The 26,567-nt window shown below is 47.7% G+C and overlaps 1 protein-coding gene across 2 annotated transcripts; it reads right to left on the minus strand.

Annotated features, from left to right (window-relative positions):
* SCNN1G (sodium channel epithelial 1 subunit gamma) lies at nucleotides 1-26,514 on the minus strand. Of its 2 annotated transcripts, XM_073215414.1 has the most exons (13): nucleotides 26,372-26,514; nucleotides 22,704-23,050; nucleotides 20,629-20,938; nucleotides 18,992-19,182; nucleotides 17,939-18,042; nucleotides 15,277-15,440; nucleotides 7,715-7,813; nucleotides 5,966-6,083; nucleotides 5,345-5,423; nucleotides 5,206-5,263; nucleotides 4,957-5,018; nucleotides 3,129-3,204; nucleotides 1-2,831 (listed from the first exon to the last, which is right to left on the minus strand). In XM_073215414.1, the coding sequence occupies exons 1-13, from the start codon at nucleotides 26,447-26,449 to the stop codon at nucleotides 2,469-2,471; spliced, it is 2,049 nt and encodes a 682-aa protein (XP_073071515.1). In that variant the 5' UTR covers nucleotides 26,450-26,514; the 3' UTR covers nucleotides 1-2,468. The 2 variants fall into 2 exon arrangements, with proteins under 2 accessions (XP_073071515.1, XP_073071517.1); XM_073215416.1 differs by lacking the exon at nucleotides 3,129-3,204 and having other exon boundaries at nucleotides 2,587-2,831.
* Nucleotides 26,515-26,567: the final 53 nt, after the last annotated feature.

The raw sequence follows: 26,567 nt of genomic DNA on the forward strand, positions 1-26,567 counted from the left end.
AGAGGTCACCATTTAATGAGGCAGACAAATGGATAAAAAATTATATCAGGGGATGAACATTCTATAATGGAGCAAGTGCCAGCTTCTTGGAGCAAGGGAAGGTAGGGCGAGGCTTTAAAGAGGTGGTGACATTTGTACCTGGCTTGGAAGGATGAGTGGAAGAGAAGAGAGGGCAGCATTTGGCATTGCAGGCACACAGCCCAGAGGGAGATAGCTGGAGCCATGGGGTGTGGGTATGTGTCCTCCCTGGGGCAGAAATAGGTGGCAGTGCGCTCCACAGGTGCTCACAGCCTCTCCTTTGACAAAGCAGGCAGCAAGCCCAGCCTTGCTGAAAATGTCCCTGCCTGTGATATAATGTCGAGGCTGGTCAATTCCACGAATCTGAGGGCCAGGTCCCAACCCCTCCTGCCTTGGAGGAGGAGGAGGAACCTCTCTCTGGGCAGTGCCCAGGTAGGAATCCACTGTCAGTTCCCTGTCGGCACTGGCCGCAGCCACCCCAGCCCGACAGGGCCAGGAGCCAGGCTCACCCTCAGTAACCTGACGCTTGCCTGCACCAGCCCCGGCTTCTGAGCCCACTCCTCAGGGGAGCTCCAACCAGCCTGAGGTCAGGCTGGCCTCCTCCCTGCTGGCTACTCTGCCTCCCTGCAGCGCCCCTCCCCATGAGGTCCCGTGGAACCACCGCGTGGGGCAGGGATGGCTGTAGCAGCCATAGGGCTGCATGGGGCTCAACTGTGTTTGTGAAGATAGTTTCTTCACTAGGTAGGGCCCAGGCAGGGTCCAGGAAGGGTCACACAGCCTCTGCTCTTTTACCAACTCCTGCCTCTGCTAGCACCATCCTGGTGTGGGAAGGAGTCCTGAAATGCAGGCCTCTCCCCACATACGGCTGAAGGACTTCCTTCTGCCCTACAGCCAGGTGTCCAGCCTTCCCTTCTTAGCACCCAAACTAACATGAGCCTCACCCTTAAAAGCACAGGCACTGACTGGATGCAAAGTGATGGAGTGATAAAGTGTGCAGGCCCTGCAGTCAGGCTGCCTAGGTTTGAATCCCAGCTCTGCAACTTCCTAGCTGTGTCACCTTGGTTGAGTAACTTAGTCTGTCTGTGTCTCAATTTCTTCATCCCTACAATGGGCTAATCTTACCTATTTAATGTGTTAATCCAGGGGTTGGTAGATTTTTTTCTGTAAAGGGCCAGAGAATAAATATATCTTAGACTTTGTGGGCCATAGTCTATGTTGTGACTGCTCAACTGGGCAGGTCATTATAGCACAAATGCAGCCTTAGACAATACCTAAATGAATGGGTGTGCTTGTGTTTCAATAAAACTTTATTTGTGGACACTGGAATTTGAATCTCATATAATTTTCATGAATCACAAGTTGGCCTTCTTTTGATATTTTTAACCATTTAAAAGTGAAGTAAAAAAAAAAACACATTCTTAGGAAATGAGCAAAACCCAGATTTGGCCTGTGGGTTGCAGTCTGCAGTCTGCTACGATAACCTCTGGAAGTGCTTAGAACAGCACCCAGCACACCATTCTTAGGAGGACACTGAACACATACTATGTGCATAAAACATCAGCTATGATCATGTTGGAAGGTGTGAGTATGGTGGGAAGTGGTTGCCTGCTGTGGTTGGCTTGTTAGTGAGAGGGAGGTCATTGGTGGTGGGAGGGTTTGCTTAGAGGAAGAGCAGTCGAGGTGGGTTATCAGGAGACAATACTTTATGCCTTGGACTACCACTGGGCAGGAGTGCCTTGCAGTGCTCTTTACCTGGCTCTTCTCTACTTGGGCAAAGAGTCCAGGGCCTTGGCTTAGCTGCCTGGAATATGGCCCCACAGTGAGGACTTACTGTTACACCCCTAGACCGCCCTCCCTGGGGCCCCTCCCCTCCAACTCACTCCAAGGATCTCTGGCCAGCTCCCTGCCTGAGGGCACAGAGACCTTGCCCCAAAGTCATGACTAAGAACAGTTTGTGCACAAACAGCTCCAGCTCCTGACCCGGTGCTTCCTCCTCTCTTTGGCACCAGGTGGCAGTTCTCTGGTCTTGACACCTAAGGTCACATCTATGGGCTCCAGCCCAGGCTGGAGGGAGTGGATGAAACTCCCAGTCTGGGGCTTCAGAGAAGTCTTTATCTCTCAAGATGTGGTAAAGAACTCTGCCAGGCTTCACTTCTGACCCTTGTCTAGGCTGGCACCATTTCCTCGGCCCCTATCTCTCTCCACAGCAGACGCACTGAGGGTTTGGGCCACAGGATTTATCTCATCCTGGATGGCTGTGAGTGTTGCTGGGCAGGGCCCCGCAGGTCCCCTGCACACACCCAGGCCCCATCTTATTCAAAGCAGACTTTTAGTCAATGTCTCTGAAAAGTCCAGGGGTGGTGCAGAGGGTCCCCTTTGCAAGGAAACAGGGTCTAAATTCTGAGACCATGGCTGGTGGTCCTGGCTAGATCTTCCTTCCCTACACTGCCTCAGGACTCAGCTGGCAGCTGGGTGTCTGTGAGCTGGTCGGAGAAGGCCTTCTCCAAGCACAAGGTATTGTATCTGGGGGGCGGTGTGCCAGGCACCTGTGCCCCTGGTGTTGGAGGCAGGCGCAAAGCAGAGGTGAAAGTGGGCAAGTCATCATCTATCTGGAGGGATGGGTTGTCCTGGCCCCCGAGGTTGGGGGGAGCCTGCCTCCGGGCCCACCACCCCTTGGCTTTCTGCCATTGGTGGCGGGCAACAATAGAGAGGGAGTCGATGAAGAAGACCTCGATGATCTCAATGACGCAGACGACGGAACAGCTCATCCATAAGCCCAGCTGGCCACCAAAGTTGGACAGAAGCATCTCAATCTGCAAGAGAAGCCAAGCCATACCATCAGGTGGGACCCCTCCCCCGAGCTGGCCTCATGTAGAGATGGTGATTCCGAAGGGAGCCCCTGGGTAGCCCTGGCCCTGAACAGGTTTGGAGGAAGAAGTGGGCAGGCTTCCTGTCCCCTCTTTCTCTGCTCGCTCTGATCTGAGGCCTGGCTGGCCTATGGTGGTCTCCCCAGTTCAGGCTGGATCCCCATGATCTGACTCTGCTCCCCAAGGCCAGGCAGATGGGCACATTTGCAGACCCAGGACAGGCCCCAGAAAGAAGACACTCACGCTGTTGGCAGGGCTCTCCACAATGGATCTCTGGTTCAAGTCTTTGTAAAATATCAAGAGTTTGGCCAAGTCTGTCCTGCAGAAATTCCAACAGACAGGGCCAAGGTGAACTGGGTGCCTTTGCAGTCTACCAGATGACTAGCCCTTCAGCATGGCTGCCTCCCTCCTGTCCAGCCCCCAGCACAGCCCAGGCTCCACGGGTGTCTTGGAACCTGGACCACAGGGCTCCTTCTGCACTCCAGAGCACATCTCCAGCCTGGACCTGGTTTCTCAGGCTATTCATTCACTCAAAAACCATTTCCTAACCTTCAGACAGAATCAGTCCACCCAGCTATACTCCCATAGCAACCTTTCTTCATTAAACCTTGACGTCATGATGGTCGATTGCAGTCTCAAATACGTACAGGAGACAGACAGTTCATGTAAATGAGCAAAGTAGGCAGGTTATAAGGTAGTAATGATAATAAACATAATAATAGCATTTATTTGTAGCACTTCCTGTTTTGCCAAGCACTCCTCCAAGAACTTTATGTGAACTAACTCATGTAACACTCACAACAACCTTGTGAAGTAGTTGTTTTAACCATCCCCATTTTATAGATGTGGAAACTAAGACATGAATTGGTTAAGTAACTTGTCCAAGACTACGCAGTCCATAACTGGCAGAGCCAGGACTCAGACCTGGATAGATCTGGCTTCACAGTACATGCACTTAAATACTATACTAAATTGCCTCCTGATAGGACGGTGGCAAGCTGGAAAGTTCATGCACATTCCAAAGGGAAACTATCACTCAGCTCTTGGTGCTATGCAAGAATGGAGGTTGGCCCTTGCCAGAAATTTTGATCTTTCAGGAAAAGCTAGAAATAATGGGTCACTTTTATGGAGCTAGATTTGATCTAGGGGTCATCCGTTTACCATTTGTGATCACATAGTCACCGTCTACCTTGGTCACTAGACTGTAAGTACCCTGGGGGCAGGGATCATGTCTGCTCAGTCACCATGGTACCCTCAGTGCCTCACATGCACCTGGTAGCTGGTAGATATTCAATAAATGTTGGAGGCCAGACTGGCTGCCACTGACGCCGGCCCAGTGTTGGACACGGTGGAGATGGTCATGTCTCAGAAAGATGTGAGTTCACATGCAATTCCCCTCCCCTCTCCCAACTTTGTCTCCAACTCCTAAGGTCCCTGAACTCTGGCCTGGCTAACTTTTTTGTTAAAGTTCCCTTGGAAGTGAATTTCAAAGTGGAAAATTCAAGTGGAATTAGAAGGTGCAACGGCTCAGAGGTGTATTTATCCACCTGGGTCTAGATATATCAGGAAGCCATGAAATAAGTCTACTGAGCCATGAACACAGGGCTTTTTACAAAGTAAAGCAGAATAGGAAATCATCAGATTGCATCCACAAAGATAGTCAGAATTTTTATCAATGGAAGTGGACACTAATGATCCAGAACCATGCTGTGACCAAATGGAATGGATAGGTGTAAATAACCGACTGGGCCATCCTAGTGTGTACCATCTGAAAATCAGCCTGAACGTGTTGTACATTATAAGGAAGTACTGTTTCGTCAGACTGTTATTTTGGTTATATGCTCAATGGGCTACAGTGGAGAAAATCTTTTCATTCTGTGGGTCATGCTCAAAATGTTTGAAAGCACCAAGCCTAGAGCAGAGCCTGGGCTTATGAGATGGGCTCAGTAAGTATTTGTTGAGCAAAGGAAAGAATGAATGAAAAGGAGAAGGTTTGGTAATGAGGAAGCAAGCGAGGAGGCTGGGGCTGAGGGCCAGCAGGGGCAGAGCGACAGGGTGGAGGTCTGCTTACTTGTTGAGTTTTTTGTGCGTTTGCCGGCCTTGGTCCCAAGTGAGAACGGGCAGCAGCCATTTCTGTGATGGAGAGAGAAGTGGCGTGTGGGTGTCTGGAGAGGCCAGGGCCAGCCTGTGTGCCTCCCTCTCAGGCCCAGCCCCCTGACTGGGGCCTCCCCTGTGGATCACCCCTGAGGCCAAAGGACATAGCCAGACTTTAGGCTCCGGGCTGAGGACTTGAGGGGGAAGGGAAGGCAGAAGAACTTACCTCGGACACTCCAGATGGCCACTGTGCCAGGCTGGTGGTCAGTGTCCACTCCTTAAAGCTGAGGGGAGAAGGGCATGGAGTGAGCATGGGTGGCCTGGCCCCACCTCGCCCTGCCTCCCCATCCCTCAGACACACTCACCTGCAGGCCTCCCGGCAAACTGACTGGCAGCCCAGCTGCTCCTGGACGAAGGCTTGGTGCAGCTGGTAGTAGCAGTACACTGTGGGACAAGGCAGACGGCAGTGTGAGCGTGGGGGCCCGGGGTCCTTCCTGAGGGTCTCCAGCAGTGCCCCCATCATTTCCTTTTAATGATTTCTTCTCCCACTTCCTACAAACACTGGTTCTCTGGAAACCAGTGCTGCTTTGTGGCCTTGGGGGATAGTACTGCTGTGCTTAAGGACTTGAGCTGGGGGGTTGGTAGCCTTTGCTTTGGGTCTAGCTCTATCACTCTCTAGCTGTGCAACCTTGTACAAGTTGCTTAACCTTTCTGAGTTTTAGTTGCCTTTTCTGTAAAAAGGTCCTATCAATAGCTCCCATTTCCTAGAGTTGGCGGAGGTGGTCAAGCCCTTAGCACAGCCTGGGATGTAGCATTTGGTCCTTAATCAGAAAGTATAATTCCACCTGGGCTTGATGACAGAGGACTAAAACTCTGGTCAGTATCTGCCTACTAGCACCCTCAGGCAAAAGGCCATGGGTGGGTGGCACTACGACTGGGCTGATGCCACTCCTGGGGTGCACAGAGCAGGGGCAGGTCTCACTCACTCCAGTTGGGGTGCTGCTGGTAATTGCAGTAGTTGGCCTCTGCAGGTAAAGGCTGGCTGTACTGGGCACACCCACATTTCTCCACCATCTTTGTCTGGAAGCATGAATGCAGGCAGATCTGAAAGAGGAAACCCAGGGGTTCCCTTAACCTCTGTGCACACGGATGCCAGAGAGCTGCCTCCCCATACATCCCTCATCCAGAGGGTCAGCCTCCCTCTGCCTTGGCACTCTGCATACATGCGCCCCTCATGTTGCAGCTGATTGGCCAGGGGTGGTCTCCTGACTCCAAGGGGACCAAGCTAGAAAATATATTGAGAATTTGGACTAACTAAGACTTGGAGACCAGGCTCAGCTGGGGCTGGGGCTGAGGTGGTCATTTTCCATTATGTGACTACTGACACAGAGCTAAGTGGGCAAATTGCAATAGATGCCAAGAATCAGAGAGAAACAAGCACAGCCCCAGCTTTCCGGTTGTTAAATCCAAGTTCTCCATGCTGGGTCCTTGGGGACCTAAGCTACTGTAGTATCTATGAAGCTTGTATCACAAAAGCTAATGGCAGGGTTTCTGGGAAAAAAAAAAGTCAGGCTACTTAAGTTCAAGTCCTGTGTTTGCCACCTCCGAATTGTGTACCTCAGGCAAAGTATTTAACCTCTCTGCTGCTTTGGTTTCTTCCTCTTTGAAATAAGTACAACAGTACCTACTTCACAAGGTTCTTGTGAGCATGAAATGAATCAATATATGTAAAGTGTTTATACAGGGTAGCCTCTCACTGAATATTATCCAGGAGTGTCTTTCCAATGAGCCAACCTTTTCTTTTTTGGTCTTGAAGTCAGTGTGATTGTAGGTCTATTTCTTACAAGTAGACATTCTCTGAGTCTCTTTTCATTCAGTGTCTCTACTACCTCTCAACTCAGCTCTGATGAAAACTAGAGGACTCAGTGCAGAGGAGGGCCTGGTCCTTTTATTCTGCTGGGATGATGGCCATTGATTGGGTAACCCAGTAGGAGGCAAACTGCAGGCTTCCAGTATGTGAGATGAGGCTTAACACGACAGCACTTGAGCACTGAAAATGCAAATGGCAACAGGGACCAGGGATGTAGGTAAGACACCAGGGGGTGGTGGGGGCTGTGGGGAACTGGAGAACACACACCCCTTTACTGGGGCAACACCCTCCACCATTTGTACTGCAGGAATATGGTCCCAATGTTGGCAGATCCTGTTTTTCAAGAGAAGCTGGAAATCTGAGTGCTTGTGAAATTCTCTGAATTTCAAACACCATCCAGGCCAGAAAAACCAGGTATGCAGCTGAGAAGGGGCCTGGGAGCTGCCGATCAGCAGCCCCCATCCTATCAACCTCCAACTATGATTGCTAAGGATAACACAACTTGCCCAAGGCTGTCAGCAACTGAGGGGCACAAGTGGGTGGGGAAGCCAACCTCTGCACCCCTCAACCAGGGCCTCTGCCAGACCGCTTTCCTCCTGTCCTCACTTGGCCAAAGCCCGTCTAGGAAGCCAGTCTGTCTGCATAGTACATCAAGTACTATGCAAACCTCAATTGATCAATTAAGCTCTGGTTACAGACGGATTGGAGAGTACTGGAACCAGTTGGTATCGTTTGTTCTTGAGGTCTTTGGATGAAGCCCAGGGAGTCTCACCAGAGTTCCTGGTCCCAGACACACCCCAGCCTATATATGACTCTTCTGCATCCAGGCCACAGCCTAGGGCTGGGTGTTTCCTCCAGCCTGTACCTGGAGAGAATACGCAGCATTGTAAATGTTCTTGATTGGCACATCACTCCCATCCTCCGTGCACTGGCTGTAGGGTTCACTCAGCTTGAAGGACTCCGTCTGTAATCACAGCAGCACACATTCAGCCTAGTCCTCCCCCAGGACCCAGATAGGGGCACCCCTTGGAGCTGAGTAGCCATTTAGTCATTCATTTGACAAATACTTATTGAGCACCTCCTAGGAGCCTAGCACTTTCTAAGTCCTGCACTGTTCAGCAATGATCAAAATAGACAGGTTATGTGCTCTTGAGGAGCTTATGTTCTAGCTCGACAAGGGTAGACAGATGGTCAAAGAGCAAATAAATATATAAGATCATTTTGGATAGCAATCAATGAAACTGGTTAGGGAGATCGGAGGGGTGGGAAGGAGTGGGGCAGTCTTATAATGGAGTAATTATAGAAAATGTCTTTTACAAATGGGTGTGTTGGCTCAACATAGAATGGCAAGAAAGAGCTGGACTTTCCAAGAAATGGAGGAAGAAGGTTAGGCAGAGGGAGCCCAAGGGCTGGAGGCAGGAGAGGGCCAAGTGGCTGCAACATGGGAAAAGGGGAGAAATTCTGGAGATGAAGTCAGTGATAGAGGCCAAGGCCAAATCATGCCAGATTCCTATGCCATGCTGAGAAATTTGGACTTGGATTTGGTTTTGAGAATGGCAGTAAGGCCCTGGAGAATCCACTGGGAGGGAGGAGGAGGAATTAGAAAGATGAGCAGCAACCGTGAGCTGCCTGGGATTCTATGCCAGTGAAGGGCCCATTTCCCACTCCCTTGTCTTCTGGCTGGGTTGGAAAGACTGACTTTCTTAGAGAAGACCAAGGAATGCTCAGTACCATAGAAGGATACCATAATCAGAGGAGGACAGTGCATCATAACTCACAGCTCAAAAACCTTATTAAATTATTTTATTGTGGTTTACTAAGTTTGGCTCTAGGTTAATATTTGTCACTGCAAATAAGTCAATAAAGGAAGATAAAGGATAATGTCTCCCGAGTGGGAACAGTATTAGGATATAAATTTTAACTAGCTTATATCTAGGTTCCAGGGTTCACGTTTGTGTGTGTGTGTGTGTATGCGTGTGTGTGTGTGGTGTGCGCATGTGCACGTGCACAGTTTTGTTTTATTTATTTATTTACTTTTGAGAGATGGCAAAGGGAAACTGGATGGCACATTTGCAGGAGGAAAGAAAATTATTGGAAAAGCAGCTGGATAAAGAGAAAGGTAACGGGGAAAAAAGGAATCAAGGAATTTGATGCAGGTAGAAAATGCAGACATCTCAAGTGGCTGTCATCTCTTTCTGTTTGTATTATAATTCATCTGCTGATCCACTAGTCAATTAACTGTGAGTACTTTAAGGGCAATTAATAGTTATCATTTAAAAACATTTGAACAGCAGAAGCAAAGTGGAAAGTAGACATCTGGTTTCCTCTCTTCCCCAGAGTACCTACTCTAAGAGATCAGATGCCGATGTCAGACAGACAGACAGACACTCACACATTTCCTTCACCCTGCAGCCTTCCCTTCTCACTGAAAATAGGAGTGAGCATCTTTCTGTGTCAGCACAGCATAAACAGGCTGACTTCATTCCTCTAATAGCTGGGTAGCAAACAGATTTAGAGCCTCTGCTACATGCCAGGGCTGGGCTGGGCACTGGGGTAGTAAGAGGCCGAGCAGTGGCTTTCCTCAGGGGCACCTGAATCCAGGGCCACCCTAAGCTTCTCCAAGCAGCTGGCAGATGTCCCTTTGAGACCTGGGGTCCTGCTGAGCTGTCCACAGAGACCCAAGGGTCAGCTCTGGGTTCTACCTGCCTTGGGGGAAATTATAGTGTCCAGGCATCTAGGTAGAGGTTAAGTGCTCAGGTAAGCGGTGTGTAGCTGGCAAAGGTGTGTGGCTGGGGCTCTTTCTGTTTTGAGAACCAGCCCATGGGCCACTTGCAGGGAGCCAATTGTGAGAAATCATCTTTTGATTATTGTGCTTTTTGAATACTCAGTGGCTCTTTACTCTGAAAAAATGCTTATTGAACTTAGAGCTCCTGGGTTACTCAGGTTGCTTCCTGAACCAACTGGGGGAGGGCAGATGGGGGAAAAGGACTTTTTAGATTATAATAGAGTTCTTTAGCTTCCCAAAGCCTCAGCTGGATGAACTTGGGCAGAGCGCACACCCTCTGCCCACCCCCACACTCCACTGTCAGCCTTCCAGAGCTGTTGATCTGTGCAGGGTGGGGAAACAGTTTGGCTTCTGTCCTGACCCCTAGGGACACAATAATGAGAATATGTATATGTGTATGTGAATGTGTGTGAGTTATGTGTATATATGTGTGAATATGCATGCATGTCTGTGCATACATGCGTATGTGGGAGTGTGCTGTGTGTATGTGCATGCGTGGGTACATGGAGCTGTGATAAAGTGTGTTTGTGCACATGTGTGTATGTGGGTGTATGTGTGGGAAACAGGATTCATTTTTATCAAACCAGAGCTTATCTGCTTCTTTCTGAGAATCCTGGGGGAGGAGGGCAGTCACTCATCAGGACTCCTTAGCTCACCTCTTCAAAGATATGAACTATGCTAGGGAGAATACCAGGTGGCAGCATGATGGAATTATGGGTGATTTAATTCTTTTTTTCTTTTGCTCTGGTTTCATATTGTAATAAATTATGCAAGTTATTTGTGTATAGTGAAGTTTACACTTCTAATAAATGGAGAAAAAAGAATTACTCAATATATGAAGTTAGCACTATTTGTTAAATATTTGGGGGAAGTAATAAATTCTAGCTCATATTCATATCCTGCAAAAAGAAAATTTGAGTGGGTTAAAGTATGAAATGAAATAACTGGAAGGAAACTTGGCTCAGTATCTCATTTCAAGGAGGGGAAATCCTCAATAAACATAATGCCTAAAGAAGAAAACAAAGGTTTTGACTATGTAAACACTTGATGTTTTCTCATGTGAAAAAGTAGCATAAAGAAAACTACAAGGAAAACACAAACTGGGAAAGATGTTTGCAACACATATGGCAAATCATTAGTACTCTCTATATAAATGAGGAAGAGATTGATGTCTCACTCATAAAGGAAGGGGGTGTCAAAAAGGACAAGACAAATATTTCAGACTCCTCTTTTTGCTTCTAACCTATTTTTCCTTCCCTTCACATTTCTTTTCTTAAAAAAATAAAAGTATAGTAACAGCCAATACTTTTGGAGCACTTACTACATGCTAAGTGCTGTTCCATCTGCTTCACATGAATTAACTCACTGAATTCTCACTGGCCTATGAAGTAACTATTACAAGTAACTGTAACTATTAAGTAATTATTATTATCATACCCATTTTACAGATGTGGTAGCTGAGACACTGCGATTATACAACCAAAGTACAAAGCTGGGGTCTGAACCTACAAAGCTGGGGTCTGAACCTCCACTGTCTGGCTCCAGAGTTTGAGCGCTTAATCCCTATTACACATAAGCTTGTGAAAAAAAGTATGCATGTGCTTTAAGATAAAATTGTACAGTAGGCTTTGCAATGGCAGTGAAATGTCCCTCTTCTCCAGGGCCTGGCTTCATACCCTACCTTAGTGAGTTGCCATTCTTGCCTGCTTCCTCATCTCCCATTCACGATCTAACCCACTGTGCTTTGGTTTCTGTTCCACTCCTTCCACTGAAAACTGTTCTGGCAGTGATACCAGTAACCTCTTGGCTGCCAAACCCAGAGACCTTTTGCCCTTTATCCTGCTTGACGTCTCAGCTGTGTTTGGCACTTGGGCTCACACCTTCTTTTAGATGCTCTCTACCTTGATTTATTTGACACTGATTCTTTCCGGCTTCCACTCCCACTTTTCTACCTCTGTGTCTCCATTTTCTTTCTAATCAGCCCTTAAATATTTGCATTCTGTCTCAGGTCTTAGGTGATGGTATTTATTCCCAACTCTAGAATTACACTAGGTGGCCCCCTTCTCAACCCTGAATTTTCTGAGCTCCATACTCATAGCATCTACTCACTGGACATTTTCACCTTGACTTCCCAAAGGCACAAGAGCCTGGGTATGTCTCAAGTTCAAGTGGTCATCTTTTCCCCTAAACTTATCTCTCCTCTTGTATACCCTAATCCTGAGACTGGCACCTCCATCTACCCCCCTGCCTGAGTTAGAACCTAGATATCAACTTTATTTCTCCTGGCCCTTCCTCACTGACCTCGGTTGTCAAGCCCTGCTGCTTTTAGGCTGAATACCCTTCAAATCCATTTACTCCTGCTTACCTGACAGCCACTGCCTCAGCTAAGGTCCTTATCATTCTTCCTAGAATTACTGTAAATGTGCTGACTCCAGTATCTTAATTATACTTCAGCCAAAGCAATTTTTCGAAATTTCACTACATGGCTAAAAATCCTTCCGTGACCCCTCTGTAATTGCTATGACTTTGGACTTCCTGATACTATTTGCCTGACAATTGTCCTTCAAGAGTCCATCATCTAAAAAGCCTTCACCAACAGCTTCTGTCTGGGCTTATTTCCATGCATCCATCTACTATGTTCTAAGAACTAAGCCTGGGAATAAGACAGAGAAGGCCCCTATTCTCACAGAACTGTATTGCAAAGGTGTGTTGTCTTCTCTTAAAGATGAGATCTTTGAAAGTAGGTGCTCTGTTGTACGCATCTTGGAATGTCCAGCGTTTTGGACACATCATCTCTCAATGAATGAAGATTCATTAAACAACAAGATTGTTGCCTAACCAACTGACTGAGTCTACCAGCTTACCATGCCCATCAAAATAAAAAATATATAAATGAACAAACAAGCAAATAAATAAATAAATAAATAAATAAATAAATAAATAAATAAATACAAATAAGAAAGGAAGTCAATCTAGTTTGTTTGGACTTATTCTTAGTGACCCCCTGCTGACCTCTTAGTAATCCCTAGGATTACTCTCTGTTGTTCTAAATGCTCATAAATCAGAACTAGAGCTGACTGGCCCTGCTCTGTGACTTTGATTTTGTTCATCTTAAATTAGGTGTAGCAGAAAACCCACCCATGTCTTTGTTTACCCATCACTGGTAAAGAAAACATTTGCTTAACCATGTGGTAGGCATTTCTAAGCTCAGAGAAGAAAACCAGAAGGCAGAATTCCTCGGTTCTTACACTTTTCCAAGCTCTTGTGACTCTCCTCCACATCTGCAGACACTGTTAGAGGCAGACCCGAGCAAGAGAGCAAAATGATAAGGCAAGGATGTCCCAGGTGCTTCAGGGCACAGATACAATTCCACAGGAAATGTTGAATCAAAAGGTTCAATAGTTTGATCTGGGAGTTTCACAGTCTGCCTGTGAACAGAGGAATCAGTGACCCAGCTCCTTCAGTGGTACACCAAAGCCTTTTCAAGCCACAGTTTGAGCAGGTTGAGGCTCAATATTTTTTTCATGGCCATCAGCTTTCGCACAGTGCAAGATGGCATACAGGACTTCTTGTGTTGGAACATACCTCCCACATTAGCACAAAGCCCCTAAATGGCATGCCTTCCAAGGGTTCCCGGGTTCCAGACAACCATCCTGATGGTTTCTCTTACCCAGGGCCACCCGTTGATGGAGTACCATGAGGCACTGAAGCCGCAGATTTCCTCTGGAATACCTCCATTCCAGCTCATCATCTCTGCTGTCTGTTTCATTATCACTTTCTCAGGAAAGTACTTCTTAAAATCCTTACTTCCCCCCAGTAAACAAAGCCCTAGGTCAGGTAGGCTCTCATGCACTCTGCACTTCTCCTTAGCACAGATGATGATTATAATCCATCATTTGTGTAATTTTTTCCTTCTAATCGATCCTTTCTGCTGGACTCTAAGTTGCAACAGGACAGGGCAGTGTCTTCTATATTAATGCGGTTCCAGTAACGAGCACATAGGAGCTCAGGACATGCTTGTCACATGGATAAATAATGGGTGGATATGCAAGTTGCAATGCCTACTGTATCACTTTATAAATGAAACCATCATTTATGGCCATACTAAAGCTTTACTTTTACTTAGGAAGACACACTTTGCTTCTCTCATTCTGAACTACTCAGTTTCCCAGAGTCGAGGTTCTTGAGTTTGCTGTCTCTTGGAATAACCAGTAGAGTCTGGTAAAAATACAGATTCCTGGACTCAGCTTTCAGAGATGCTGATGCAGTAGATCTGAGTCTGATGCCAGGTTTGGAAACCACTGCTCTGGAGGACAAGTGTGTGAGGGAGAAAGACTAAGAAGTTTAATTTCGGACATTAAGGTTGGATATAAACAAAGGTGTGCATAGACAGTCCACAAGGAGATAATCCCCCCACAAATAGGTGAAAAAATACCACTAAGAAGGATGCTCAATTAAAATGATCACAGATATCATTTTTCTCCTGACAGATTAGCAAAGATTAAAATTGGATAATACCCATGTTGGAGAGAGCATGAGGGAATTGCTATCATACTGCTGGTGAGGTTGCAAATGGCTACCACCTCACTGGAGGGCAGTTTGGCAAATACACATACTGTTTGCCATACTTGGAGGAAATAATCAAATACACATCACATGGCACCATTGCTTTTAGTTGGGCCTAGAAACAACCTAGTGTCTATTGACAGAGAATTGCTTCAATAACTTCTACCTAGACATGTATTCAAAGAAAACTATAACATCCCTGCCAAGACACAGAAGCAACAGTGATGGTCTCCGTGGGGAGGAAGGAAGGAAGGGACTGGAAGTCAGGGATGTAAGAGAGACACATCTACATGGTGTCCTCCTTGATATGGCTTTTCATTTTGTGCATATATTCCCTTTAAGTAAATTCTTACTAGTCATTCTATTAGAGAAGCAAGAGACAGAGAAGGAGGGTGGAAAAGAGAGAGAGAAAATGAGGCTGGCATAAAAAGACACCAGGCCTGCAAACAGGAAAACTGCATAAGCAGTGGAGTGGTCAAGGCATCAGAGTACACTCGTCACCTTGCCCTCTGTTCCCACTGGGCTTAGTGACTCTGGGACTGGAACCTGCAGCCCAGATGTACTTCAGTTGATAGGTATGAGTGTTCTCAGCACCCAGTAAGGTCATAGAAGGTCAAAGACTTGAAGGAGAAGCAGGTTCTTGGTAAATGAGGTGAAATTGATGGAAGTGTGATTTGCTACACAGAGCTTTGATGGCCCAGTGATTTTCCATTAGTCTTTAAATAGTGGTTTACATGCTTCATAGACCTCTAGGTGGCCCAGAAAGAAAGCTGTTAATCAGTTCTATTTATATTACTGACAAATACATAGTGAGTGTCGATGCCTTGCTTCCAGCACAGGTTCCATAAATGTTACTGTCTCCCTTTGGAACAAGGAAGATTCTTTCAATTCTTTCCCCAAAGGGCATCTTGTCCTTGTTCATCCATGCAGAAGATACTGGAATGACCATTGGAAAATATAGGACCATTCTTCCTTTTGAAACCAACACCCTTTTCCATAAGCTACACCTCACTGGTTATCCTTGAAATAAATCTGTTCTTCTTGCCAAGCCCACAAAAATTAGCATGTTCTCTTACCAGGTGCATCCCTATGGAGGTGGCCATTGCTGTCTCAATCTCTGTTCCCACATCCTCGATGAAGGGGTATTCATCCTGCCGATGGACAATCACCTTAGCCCCAGTCGAGGACACCAGGAAGGGGTTATACTCTTCTTCATTTATGTACAAGATGACCTGCAGCCCTGGGAGGAGAAGGCAGCCTGCTGTGGTCAAAGGTTAGGAAAACATCCCCTGGTGGTAGCCTACCTCTCCCACTGCATTGGGAGTCTCAAAACCAAGACCCAGGCATTTCCAAGCAGTGAAAGGTGGGCAGGGGTTAGGCTGGAAGCTCCACGAAGGGAGGAGTTGCATATGACTTGCTCACTGCTATGTCCCCAGGGCTTATCACAGAATACAGTTTCAAAAACATTACTTGCCACAGTTCTGCTTAGCATAAGGGAACTGCTATGCTGCCCAAGACATGACTCTTTGTGTGATGCTTTGAGCTGGGAGTTCTGCTGAGCGTCGAGAAGGACTGCATCACCATGGTGGCTTCTGCCCTCTGGGAGAAGCACTGACAGCCTAACGTCTGTCCCTGCTCCCACTCGCGGTCCATTCTGCACCCAGGAGCCGGAGGGACCTATTAAAATGGGCAAGCCGATCTGGGCACCTTCTTGCCAGAAACCCTCTAGTGGCATCTCACTGGCTACACAGGAATGCCACAAACAAAAATCCATAAGCTGGACTGGCTGTCAAGGCTCTAGTGATGCAGCCCCTCCCTACCCTTCCTCCTCACCCACTCTTTCCCTTCCTCGAGGAGCTCACTGGTCTTCTGCCTGTTTCTACAGAGCATTTACTTCATTTCCTTCTCAGTGTCTTTGTAGTTATTTGTGCCCAGAAGGTTCTTCTGTGGCCCTTGACTTGGATGCTCTCATCCTGAAATGACCCTCCTCCCAGAGAGGCCTTTCTGGGTCCCCTTATCTGAATAAAACCCTCATCCCAATCCCAACCTTTGCGGCCTCCTTTCCACAGAGCCCTCTTTAGGATTTATAACCAGATAATGATCATGGGCTTTTTCACTTATTTGTTATCTGTCTCTGTCCACCAAAACGCAAGTTCCCTGAAAGCAGAAAGGGCACCTGTTTTGCTCACCACTGTGTCCCTGGCACCTGAAAGAAGGTCTGGCCAGCCAGCCTCTCAATAAGTGGCTACTTCAGTGAATGATCAAATGAGCAGGGCCTATATAGATTGAAAGAAGATAACTCTGAGAGTAATTCTGACTTATTCCATTTGTAAATAAAGGGACTGAAGGCCAGAGCAGGGAAGTGATATGCTCAAGGTCACACAGCCCATGTGTAGCAGAGCCAGGACTGTGCAAGTCTTCACTCCCAAGTCCCAACCTACTTCTTCCCACTGAAATATGCACCCTGAGCTGTGGTTTCTTGCAGACTTGGTAAGAACACAGGCTGTACTGTAACAAAAGCTTGGAGCCCAAGTGGGGTTCTCCTTTACAGCAAGACCTTGCCTTTCCTTGGGGGAGCCTATCTGTCTATCCAGTCACTTTCAGTTTGCTTCCATGAGTAAGGCAGGCCAGTCTGTTGAGTTCCTGCCTTCACTGCAAAAGTTGTAGTGGGAAAGCACTAATAATCGTAGCACCGGAGGCAGTAATGGTATTATGGAGGCCAGCAGCAGAAAGGCAGAACAGCAGCAGTGCCAGTAACGGTACTACAGTAGCAATGACTACCATAGCTAGCACTTGTGTGTGCTTCATGTATGCTAAGGGCTAATGGTGTTGTGCTGGCTGCTCCCCAAATTCATATGTTGAAGCCCTAGCTCCCCAATGTGGCTGTATTTGAAGACAGGCCTTTAGGGAGGTGACTAAAGTTAAACAAGGTCATAAAGGTGGACCCTAATCCCATAGGACTAGTATCCTTATAAGAAGAGGAGACAACAGAGCTCCTTCTCTCTGCATGCCACAGAGGAAGGCAGAGGACATGGTGGGAAGGCAGCCGTCTGCAAGCCAGGAAGAGAGGCCTCGTCAAAAACCAAATGTGCCCACACCTTGGTCATGGGCTTCTGGCCTCCAGGACTGAGAGAAAATAAATGTCTGTTGTTTAAGTCACCCAGTCAATGCATATTTTGTTATGGCAGTTCAAGCACACTAATATGGAGTGTGCTGGGTCTTACGCTAAGTGCTTCACATATTTTAAGTCCTCTCAATCAGGAACTTTATATTGGCCAAACTAGTATTATTCCCACTTTATAGATGAAGTGCAATAACTTGTACAGGATCACATAGTAAGTGGCAGAACTGGGGTTCTGGCTCCAGAATCTGTAATCTTAAAATAAAGGTGTGTTTGCCTCCCAGATCACCCCGTTCAGCACATCTGGGTTTAAGGGTCTCTGGAAGCTGACTGCCCCGCATTGCTCACCCCATAAACCAGAGTGGTTTCTTACAAGAAGGAACCCCCAGGGTGCCCTTGTTGCTCTTTCAAAAGTAAATAGAAGATGTCAAAGAGGAAAATGCGCTGATAGGAAGGAAAGAAGGAACCAACATGGATGCTGGTGGAAACACTGCAAAAGGTAAAATTGTGTGCCTGGTTTCTGGCCAGGTGGGGAGATCCTGCATTTCTGGACGTCCTGCTGCCAGCATGCTCACTGTTAGAGGGCCCCAGGACCTCCTTGGTGCAGAGTTCCTTACCATATTCACTGCCCCCCATGGAGGTGCTGAGGATAGTCTCATTTTCTCTATTGTTGAATGTGTAGCAATTCCCATGCATTGGGTGGTGGAAAAGCGTGAAGTTCCTGTGGAGAAAGACTATATGGGTCAGAAGGGGTAGGCATCTGAGCTGAAGTCTGGAGGGGCAGTGTAAATGGGGACAAAAATCTTTAAAGGCCAGTGAATGATGGACATGACTCACTTTCCTCACCTTTCTTCTGATAAATGACACACAAGGCCCCCACCCAGCCGGATACGCACTGATGTAGAACTGCCCTTTGCTTACTGTTCTCCCCCTTATACTTCCCACCTCTGTGTCCATCCTAACCTGGCATTCCTTGTGCCAAGATATCTGCCCCAAGTTCCTCTACATCTGAATTTCTCAGCCAGCACTTGACATTTTTCCATTCTAATTCCTAGGATATGGTCCCCAGAGAAGGAATCCCAGCATATATGCCCTTACACTGACTTATAACTCAGCCCTTAGGGAGACTTGATTCCAATCAATCAGTTTTTGCAAGGACTAATATATCTATATACATAGTAAAACTTAATATCTAAAAAGAAGGAAGTAAGCTCTCCAGCTAGGAAGAAACACTCTAGAATGCTCAGTTACCAACATGGATCTGATGGTACCTTAAAGGCAGAAAGCTTTGAAAGCTCACATGTCTGCAGGCAGACCTTTCCTCCTCCTTCCTTCCTACCCTCCTGTCCTTCCTTTCTTCCTCTGCACTAGATTGGTGGTTCTCCAACATCAATGTGCATGACAGTAATACACAAGGTTACACGTACATATACATACATATATATCAACTACTCTGTTTTTAAGTGTAATATTTTGACTCTACACCATCACCACCTTTCTCACTGACTCTAGAGCTTAGCTCTCATGTAAGCTGTTTCCCAAAGGGCAGGGTCAGGGAGACGAGCACCTTTCACTCCAAAGACCTAGAGCTGAGCTGCAGGTGCATGCAAGGGGCCCAGTGCTCAGAGTGCCAGTCCTCAGAGCTGAGACAGCAGCCTTCCCCTCCTGACCTGGCATCACAGGACCTCCCATCAAAGGAGCAGGTCACCAGTAGCTCCTCGGCAGAGTAGCTCATGTTGATTTTCTTCCCCAGAGGCACTTGTGCCATGATGTTCATGTAGTGCAGCTTGTACCACTCCTGGATGGCATTGACCCCTGAGCTGAAAGTGTAGACGGCACACTCGGACGTGTCATTGGAACACTGTGGATAAGAGGAGGTACAAGGCTGAAGCTATCAGCACTGCCACTGGCCTTCAGAAGGACTGTAAGGCTGAGGAGCTGAGACTCTAGACCAGATACTCAGGGGCAAGGATGGGCTTCCTCTCACTTCTAGGGATATTCCTCAAGCCTCAAGGACCAGCAAGGTGCTGAGCGAGGAAAAACAGTCTCCCTTTCATGATTCCCTACTACTGCTTACCAGGAGAGAAGCAAAAACAGCTTCCTTGAGGGCCCCAGACATCCAAGCTTTGGCTGATTATTGCTACTGAGTTCCTGCACAACTCTTACCACTTCCAGTTGGGTCAGCAGTCAGAAACTGGGGGTGTTAGCCCAGACCCCAGCCAGACTTCCTGTGGCATCTTGGGCAAGACGTCATGTCTCCTTTATTACCTACAAAATGTTGACTAAAATGCCATCTTTCCCAACCGCATACAGTAGTTGGGAGGATCAACAGTTAAAATATAGAATAATGAAAAAGAATATATATATATAATGAGACCTTTGTAGGGAACTTGTGGTGCTTTCTAGATGTTCTTGTCACACAGATTGGAAGCTCTCCTAAAGACAAATCAAAGAATTGATTTTGGTATTAAGGAGAACCTTTTGGGTATCTTATGAAAGGACCAACAATGACTTTGAAATGTCTTAGTGATTATCAGAAAGGGCTATATTTTTCAGTATTTGTGACTGGTTTCCTGAGGTCTCACAGTCAGCAATGAAGGCTATAAGGTAAAAAAGTAGCTCTTGTCTTGCAGTGGGGGCTGAGGCCTGGAGAAGGGAGAGTGATTGAGTTTGCCCCAGGAGCTAATGGAAATCAGTTTTGGTGAATGGCTCCTTCTTCAGAGCCTCTCACATGGGACCAAGAAGGAGAGATAAGAAGTCAGGCTATCACACCTCAAGAAGGCAAGGACCACAGGGAAATTTGGGTGTTTCTGCTGTTCATCTATTTTCTCCCTTCTGGCATCTGCATTTCAATTTTGCCCCCTTTGGATACAGTCTGGTGAGACTGTCCCACAATGCTCCACCCTCTGATTGCCATCAGGTGACCCAAACTTGGCCAGACACATAGTCCCAAGAAGGGATTTGAATCTGTCTTTATGGGTGAGCAAAAAGACTGAAAATAATTGAAGCTTATTTAATACAGCAGCAGTATCTGAAATGGTTTTCCCTATTTCTTGCTACCTAGATTCCTGGATCTTCCTTAATTTCTGTCTTTGAGAGCCCTCCATGAGCTCCTGGTCCCATTCTAAGCCATTTTTTTCTACTGAAGATTGCCTGTGTCAGTATCAGCTGCTTGCAGCAGATTAACTCTAACTGGGTGTATTTCTTCCAGCAGGACTGTAGGGGCTGATGGCAAAGGAGAAACCTCCCTGGACTGACTATCTCCAGCCCATCTCCTGCCCCACAACTCTGAGGATGTGCATCTCACCAGTTGGAATCCCACCACCTCCTTGGACTCGTGGACATGCACGACATCCGATGCCTTGTGAATGATGCTCCCGCTGACTTTCCGCTTCCGCCCTGTGAAGAAGTCCCTGGCTTTGCTGACCTCATCTTGATTGAAGGCCAACAGGGGGACCAGGTTGGGGAATTTGGGCTGTGTGCCCCCCGAGGCCAAACTCCTGAATTCTGCCTCTCGGCGTTTCCGAGAATTAATCTCTGAGAAGCCATACAGGGTCTTCAAGGCTGCTCTGGTCTCCTGTTCCAAGTCAGCTAGAAGGTCTCGCACGGCGCTGTACCTGCCAAGGCGGGAAGGAGGAGTCAGGAGAGGAGAAGCAGCTCTGGCAGAATGTTGGCATTTCTCCGTGCAGCTTTCTGGCAACATGCATCAGCCTTGTGCCCAGCTCTCCTGCCCCCTTGGCCAAGGAAGCCAGGCCTTTTATAATTTGCCCCATTCACAGTGACCACTGGCTCAAACAAATGGGGAGAGGCTTCCATGTGACTCTCGTGTGACTTCCTGTGGCTTCCCCTCTGCCACCACTCTGTCTTCGAGCTCTCAGGGTGTGGGGATGAGTTTGCTCCAACCAGCATTCTGGAGTGGTGACTGTCAGGTGCCTCCCATAAACGAGCCACAGTGAGGACAATAACTGCTGCTGGGAGTCTGCCCAGGGGACAGGCTCCATCTCCACCCAGCACACGTGTCCCTGCCTGCTGATTTTCCTCTAACCAGTGCTGGGATGGAGGAGGTACTACTATGACCTTGACAATCCCCAACAACACAGAAGAATAATACAGAGTTGACCACATGGAGCATATCAACACTATCTTTTCATCTTTACCATATCAAAAAGTCCCAGCACCTCTCCTAACTCTGCCTGTCTCATCTCTCTCCCCCTTGCTCTGTACACAGGCTACATGGCAGAGTGACTGAATGTACAAACTCCAGAACCAGACTACCTAGGCCCCAGTTCCCCATCCTGGGTCTGGACATGTGATCTTGGACAAGTCATTCTGCCTCTCTGTATCTCAGTTTTCCCATTTGTAAAATGGGGCTATTGGGAAGATTCAATGATTTTATATATATATATGCATGTGTGTGTAATGAAACAGTCACTATTACTAATTCATTAGTGTAATTATATTTGTTAATATTTCACGCTTTCCTTACAACATCAGCTCCGCCAGGACAAAGACTGTGTAAGTTCAGCTCTATTCTTGAGAACCTAGCATGGTGTGTGACAATATGTGAAACTGTAGATGATGAGTAAGTGATTATGGAACAAATAATGGATGGAAGGGAGGAAGGGAGGGAGGGAGGGAAAAAAAAGAAAGACTTTGAGGTGGAGGTGAGTATTAGACTGGATTCTGATTTTGTAACTCTGGACCAGTTAGTTCCCTTTGATAATCTTCCTCCCCTGCTCTTCCCGTCTCCCCACCCCGACACCTGCTCTGCCAAATTCTGCTAGGTTCTGATCTGCCTCCCAGATCAGTTTCCAATAATCCCAAGAAGGATTCTGATGACCCATTTAGAACAGGTCCTGTGGCAGACTACAGGGCAGTATCCAGTGCCGATCCTGCCCCGTGTGGTGATCTCAATTATTGGGGTTAGGTTCACTCAGATGAGGATTTGGGGCAGCTGAGAAGCTTCCAGAGGTCACCTGGGCATCACTTCTGAGTCAGCCTGCAGCTCAAATTCTGAGGAAAGTGAGGGTGTGAGCCTGGTGGGGCTCAGGGTTAAGTGGTTAAGCTTGGCTTAATGTGTGTGTGTGTGTGTGTGTGGCCAGGGTGGGAGGGTGCTAGCTCATTCTAGGCCCAAACTCCAAGCCAAACTGATCCTTGCAGCCTCCCCTCTGCCTTCTCTGAGCTAGCCTATCCTCAGAAGTAGCTGATGAACTTAAAACTTGGTAAAGATTTAGGAACCGAAAGAGGGCATTTTCCAATGTTGGCAGTGAATTCAAATTTCTAAGAAGCATGTCTGCAGGCTGGAGTGTGTCACCTTTGGGAGGGGCTCTGACATCTGGAAGGGCATGACACCCATTCTCCATCCCTGCTCCTGTGTCTTACTTGTAAGGGTTGATGTTGCAGATGGTGACAGCAGGAAAATCCAGCTTCTGGAAATGGATTTTGATGGAGACAGAGACGGTATAGAAGGAGAAAACGAGGAGGGCACACTGCCAGAAAATAAGGGCCACGGCCGTCAGTGTAAACAGAATCCAGAGTAGGCGCCGGAGGCGTCCCCGGGATACCACAATGCGGCGGCAGCCATGGGTATTGGTGTTAAGGCAGTACCACCGCATCAGCTCCTTAATGGTAGGTGCCTGAGGCCCCGTCACAGGCAGATTCTTCTTGATTTTGGCTTTGATTTTCTCTCCAGGAGCCATAGCAGGGGTGCAACTTTGAGGGGCAGACACCTGGAAGGGTAGAGAAGAAAAGCAAGTGAGCTCACACGTTCCAGTCTGCTGGTGCGTTCCTGGAGGCCAGGCGCTGGGAAACACCAACCCACGCGCCCTCAGAGGCTGCCTTCCTCTTTTCTTCTGTGGCCTACAGAGTCCTCATTCTGAGGTCTTAGCCCCTTCTCCAGGACGTTTTGAGGCCACCACAGCTGCTAAAGAGCTGCCTCCTCATGGGGGCCGAGTGTGGGGGGGGCTGGGTGAGGTTTAATCTGTGGATCACCGGACAGGTTTGCAGTACCTGCCCCCTGGGCGCCTGGAGTAGGAGCCCTCTGAGCAACCCTAATCAGCCTCTGCACCTCTATTACACGCAGCAGTGATTTGAATTTTGCCACCTTTGTCTCATGCTTCCATGAGCCTGCCCCCCTGAGGGCAGCATTCCTATGCCATCCTGCCCCCTGGTGCCTCACTCAGTGCCTGGCATAGAGCAAGCACCCTGCGAGTTGTTTCTGACAGGTAAAAGCTGCCAAGAGAATTTCCCAGCACCCACTTTAGATCATATTCTGTCCATTCCCAGCCATATCGCTCAGTCCTTTCCCTGTTGCTTTATTGCAAGTGGAGAGTTTCTGTTTCACTCTCTTTGCAGCCAAGCCCTTAGTGCCTCTAGAGTACCTAGTATAACAATAGCCCACAACTATTTGCCACTTAATATTTGCCAGGCACTGTGCCATATTTCCTTGATTCCAAGATGCCACTGATTTGGGAATTCAATTTGATTTCATATCAGCTTTGTTTGGAGGAGAGTGTTGGAAAGCAAATGACCACATTCATCAATGTACATGATGCATTTCAGTCACAAAAACTTTACAGTGTGAAACAACATTCTTTTTAGAAATAAACTAATATGTATGTGTACATATACATAGTTATATAGGGTCATCTCATGGCTATTCTATAGAATCTTATATACAGTCTGTGTGTGTGTGTGTGTGTGTGTGTATATATATATATATATATTTTTAATTTCATGTTTCAACAAGCCCTTTGAAGTATGCATACTATTATTATCTCCATGTTGCAGAGGAGGAAAATGAGCTCAGAGAGGTGGAGTGACTTTTGGAAGATCACATAGCTAGTAAGTGGAGGAGCTGGACTGGAGCCTTGCAGCCTTCACACCACCATAATATATGTCTCTGAGAGGCCTGGCATTATGCTAGGTGCTATCCGCCTCCCAAGGCAGTTAATTAACAGCAGCTGGGACTAAAGGAAGGTGGAAATTGAAGGGATCTGGAACTACTTAATTTCCAATTTTGCATAGTAAATGTGACTCTTCCCAACGCTGGTATTATGAGCACCAGTACTAGGGGAGAGGGCTATAAGGAAACTCTGTCCCTCTGCCTCATGTAGGTGACAGAGGACAATTAGGACATACTCTAATTTGGAGTTGGATATACTAGGTGGTCTCCATGCCTCCAAAGGGCCTGTGTCTGGGACAAAGACTTTAGATGCCCCATCAAGTTCTTCAGGCAGGATTTTGTACTTGAAGAGTTACTTTTTCTCCACCCTGAACCCAGAGGATATTGTTCAAAATGGAGATGTGGCAAAACTGGCAGGCTTTCAAGTTTATGGAGCTAGTGGGCTTCAGGTTTCTGATGCAAAGGAAATGGAGTGGTGGGGGTGGAGATAAGATGTCCAGAGGCAGCCAGACCCCTCAACCACCCCCACCCCCAGACAACCACATATGATCTGGCTGAGATGGAGGACAATCATCTCAATCCTCAAAATCATTCTATTAGCCTCTTGGCAAGAGGAATGGAATTATTTTGTCTTATCCTTTAAAATATTGCCCGCCTCCACCTCCTCTCTCATTACAATCCCAAAGCAAAAAAAGTTAACGAGAGTTGGTTTGTTTTAAAAGCCTAGATCCAGGTTCAATTTCCTGTCAAATAAAATAGCAACCCAGGGAAGATTTTCTCCTCAGTGAATGTTCAAAATAAACTGTGATTCTGGAAGGTCCTGTCTCTAATCCTCCTTCTTCTCACTGAAGACAACCCCTGGGGTCCCTCTGCCCCATCAGCTCCTTCCCCAGGACTACCTTGACCCTAACAGGTCAACCATCAATGTCAGTGAAGCCACAGGTGAAAGAACGGAACCCATCTTGCTTATCAAGAAACCAGTAAATGTACACACAAACAGTATTTCAACTATAAAGCAAAGCGAGGTTATAGTTCCTTGACTAAACATGCTGCTTTTATGGAAGAAATCACAGCACTCACTGTCCTAAGCATTTTACGGGTATTAACTCATTTCATTTCCACAATGTTCTTCTTCTAAGGCAGGCACCATTAGTTCCGCCATTATACAAATGAAACAGAGACACTGAAAGGTTACAGAGCTTGTCTAAGGTCACACTAGAAAGTTGTTGAACTTTGAACTCAGGAGTCCATGAACTCAGGAGTCCGTGCCTTTAACTAGGAGTTATGCTGCTCCTCAAATAATAATAATGACAACAGTAACAAGGGCAATAATAGATAGCCCCTATCATTTATTGATCCCTTATTCTACTCCCAGGCATCCTACTCAGCTGTTTTTACACAGCAGCTACTTAACCCTCACTGTAACGACATGAGCTACTAGTACTATCCCCATTTCACAGAGGAGAAAATTGAGCTGCAGAGAGGTTTGGTGACTTGCCCAAGGTTACACAGGAAGAATTCAAAAGATTCTTTCAAATTCCAGGGTCCTGGCTCATGACAGTGATTGTGTACTGCGATCTCCCGCACGCCCAGACCTTGGTTACCCCCCATATCCAGTGAAGGAACCTAAGCCTCAGGCTTTGGCCGTGTGACTGTGCAGCCCCAGCCCACCGGCTCAGGGCGACCAGACGCTGCGCTGCGGATCCACGTCTGCCCCAGGGCAGCCCCGGCTGAAGCAGCCGGAGAGAATCCAACCAGCCGGCTTCAGTCACCCCAGAGAAAACATTCCAGAGGGTAAAAGGAGCGATTGTGGTCAAGTCCACGCGTCTCACCAAGGCCTCGAAGGGGACTGAACAGGTACTGGGCATAGACAAGGCGGAGCGTGGCCCCGGACCCTTTTCCTGGGCAGCTCAGAAACGCCTCTCGCCCCTGCTGCGCCGCCGTCCATACCGCGACAGGTGCCATAGACCTGGACCCGGGTTGACCCGGAAAGGTGCCGCAGCATCCCGGGCACAGGGAGGCAGCCCCGAGCTGATGCCTGCGCGGCCACCGACCGCTGGGACGGCGTCTGGGAAGCTACGGAGCCCCGCGGCCGCTCCGGTGCCTGAAACCCCGAGCTGGTGCGACGCGATCCGACTGGGCTCACCTCAGTTCCGCAGGGTCTGGGGCTTGCGAGTACGCGATCCCGGCACCACCTGTGCTGTTCCCGGTGCAGCGCGAGCATCCCCGAGCCGCAGTGGCCACCTGCTCTTGTGGACCGGGCCTGGGTCCCGCCCCTGGAGCCCCACCCCCTGGAGCCCGCCCCCACCTACCCAGGTATATTCCACAGGCGGAGGAGGCAG

Source organism: Manis javanica, chromosome 10, assembly GCF_040802235.1.
Source record: "Manis javanica isolate MJ-LG chromosome 10, MJ_LKY, whole genome shotgun sequence".
In the NCBI taxonomy this organism is placed as follows: domain Eukaryota; kingdom Metazoa; phylum Chordata; class Mammalia; order Pholidota; family Manidae; genus Manis; species Manis javanica.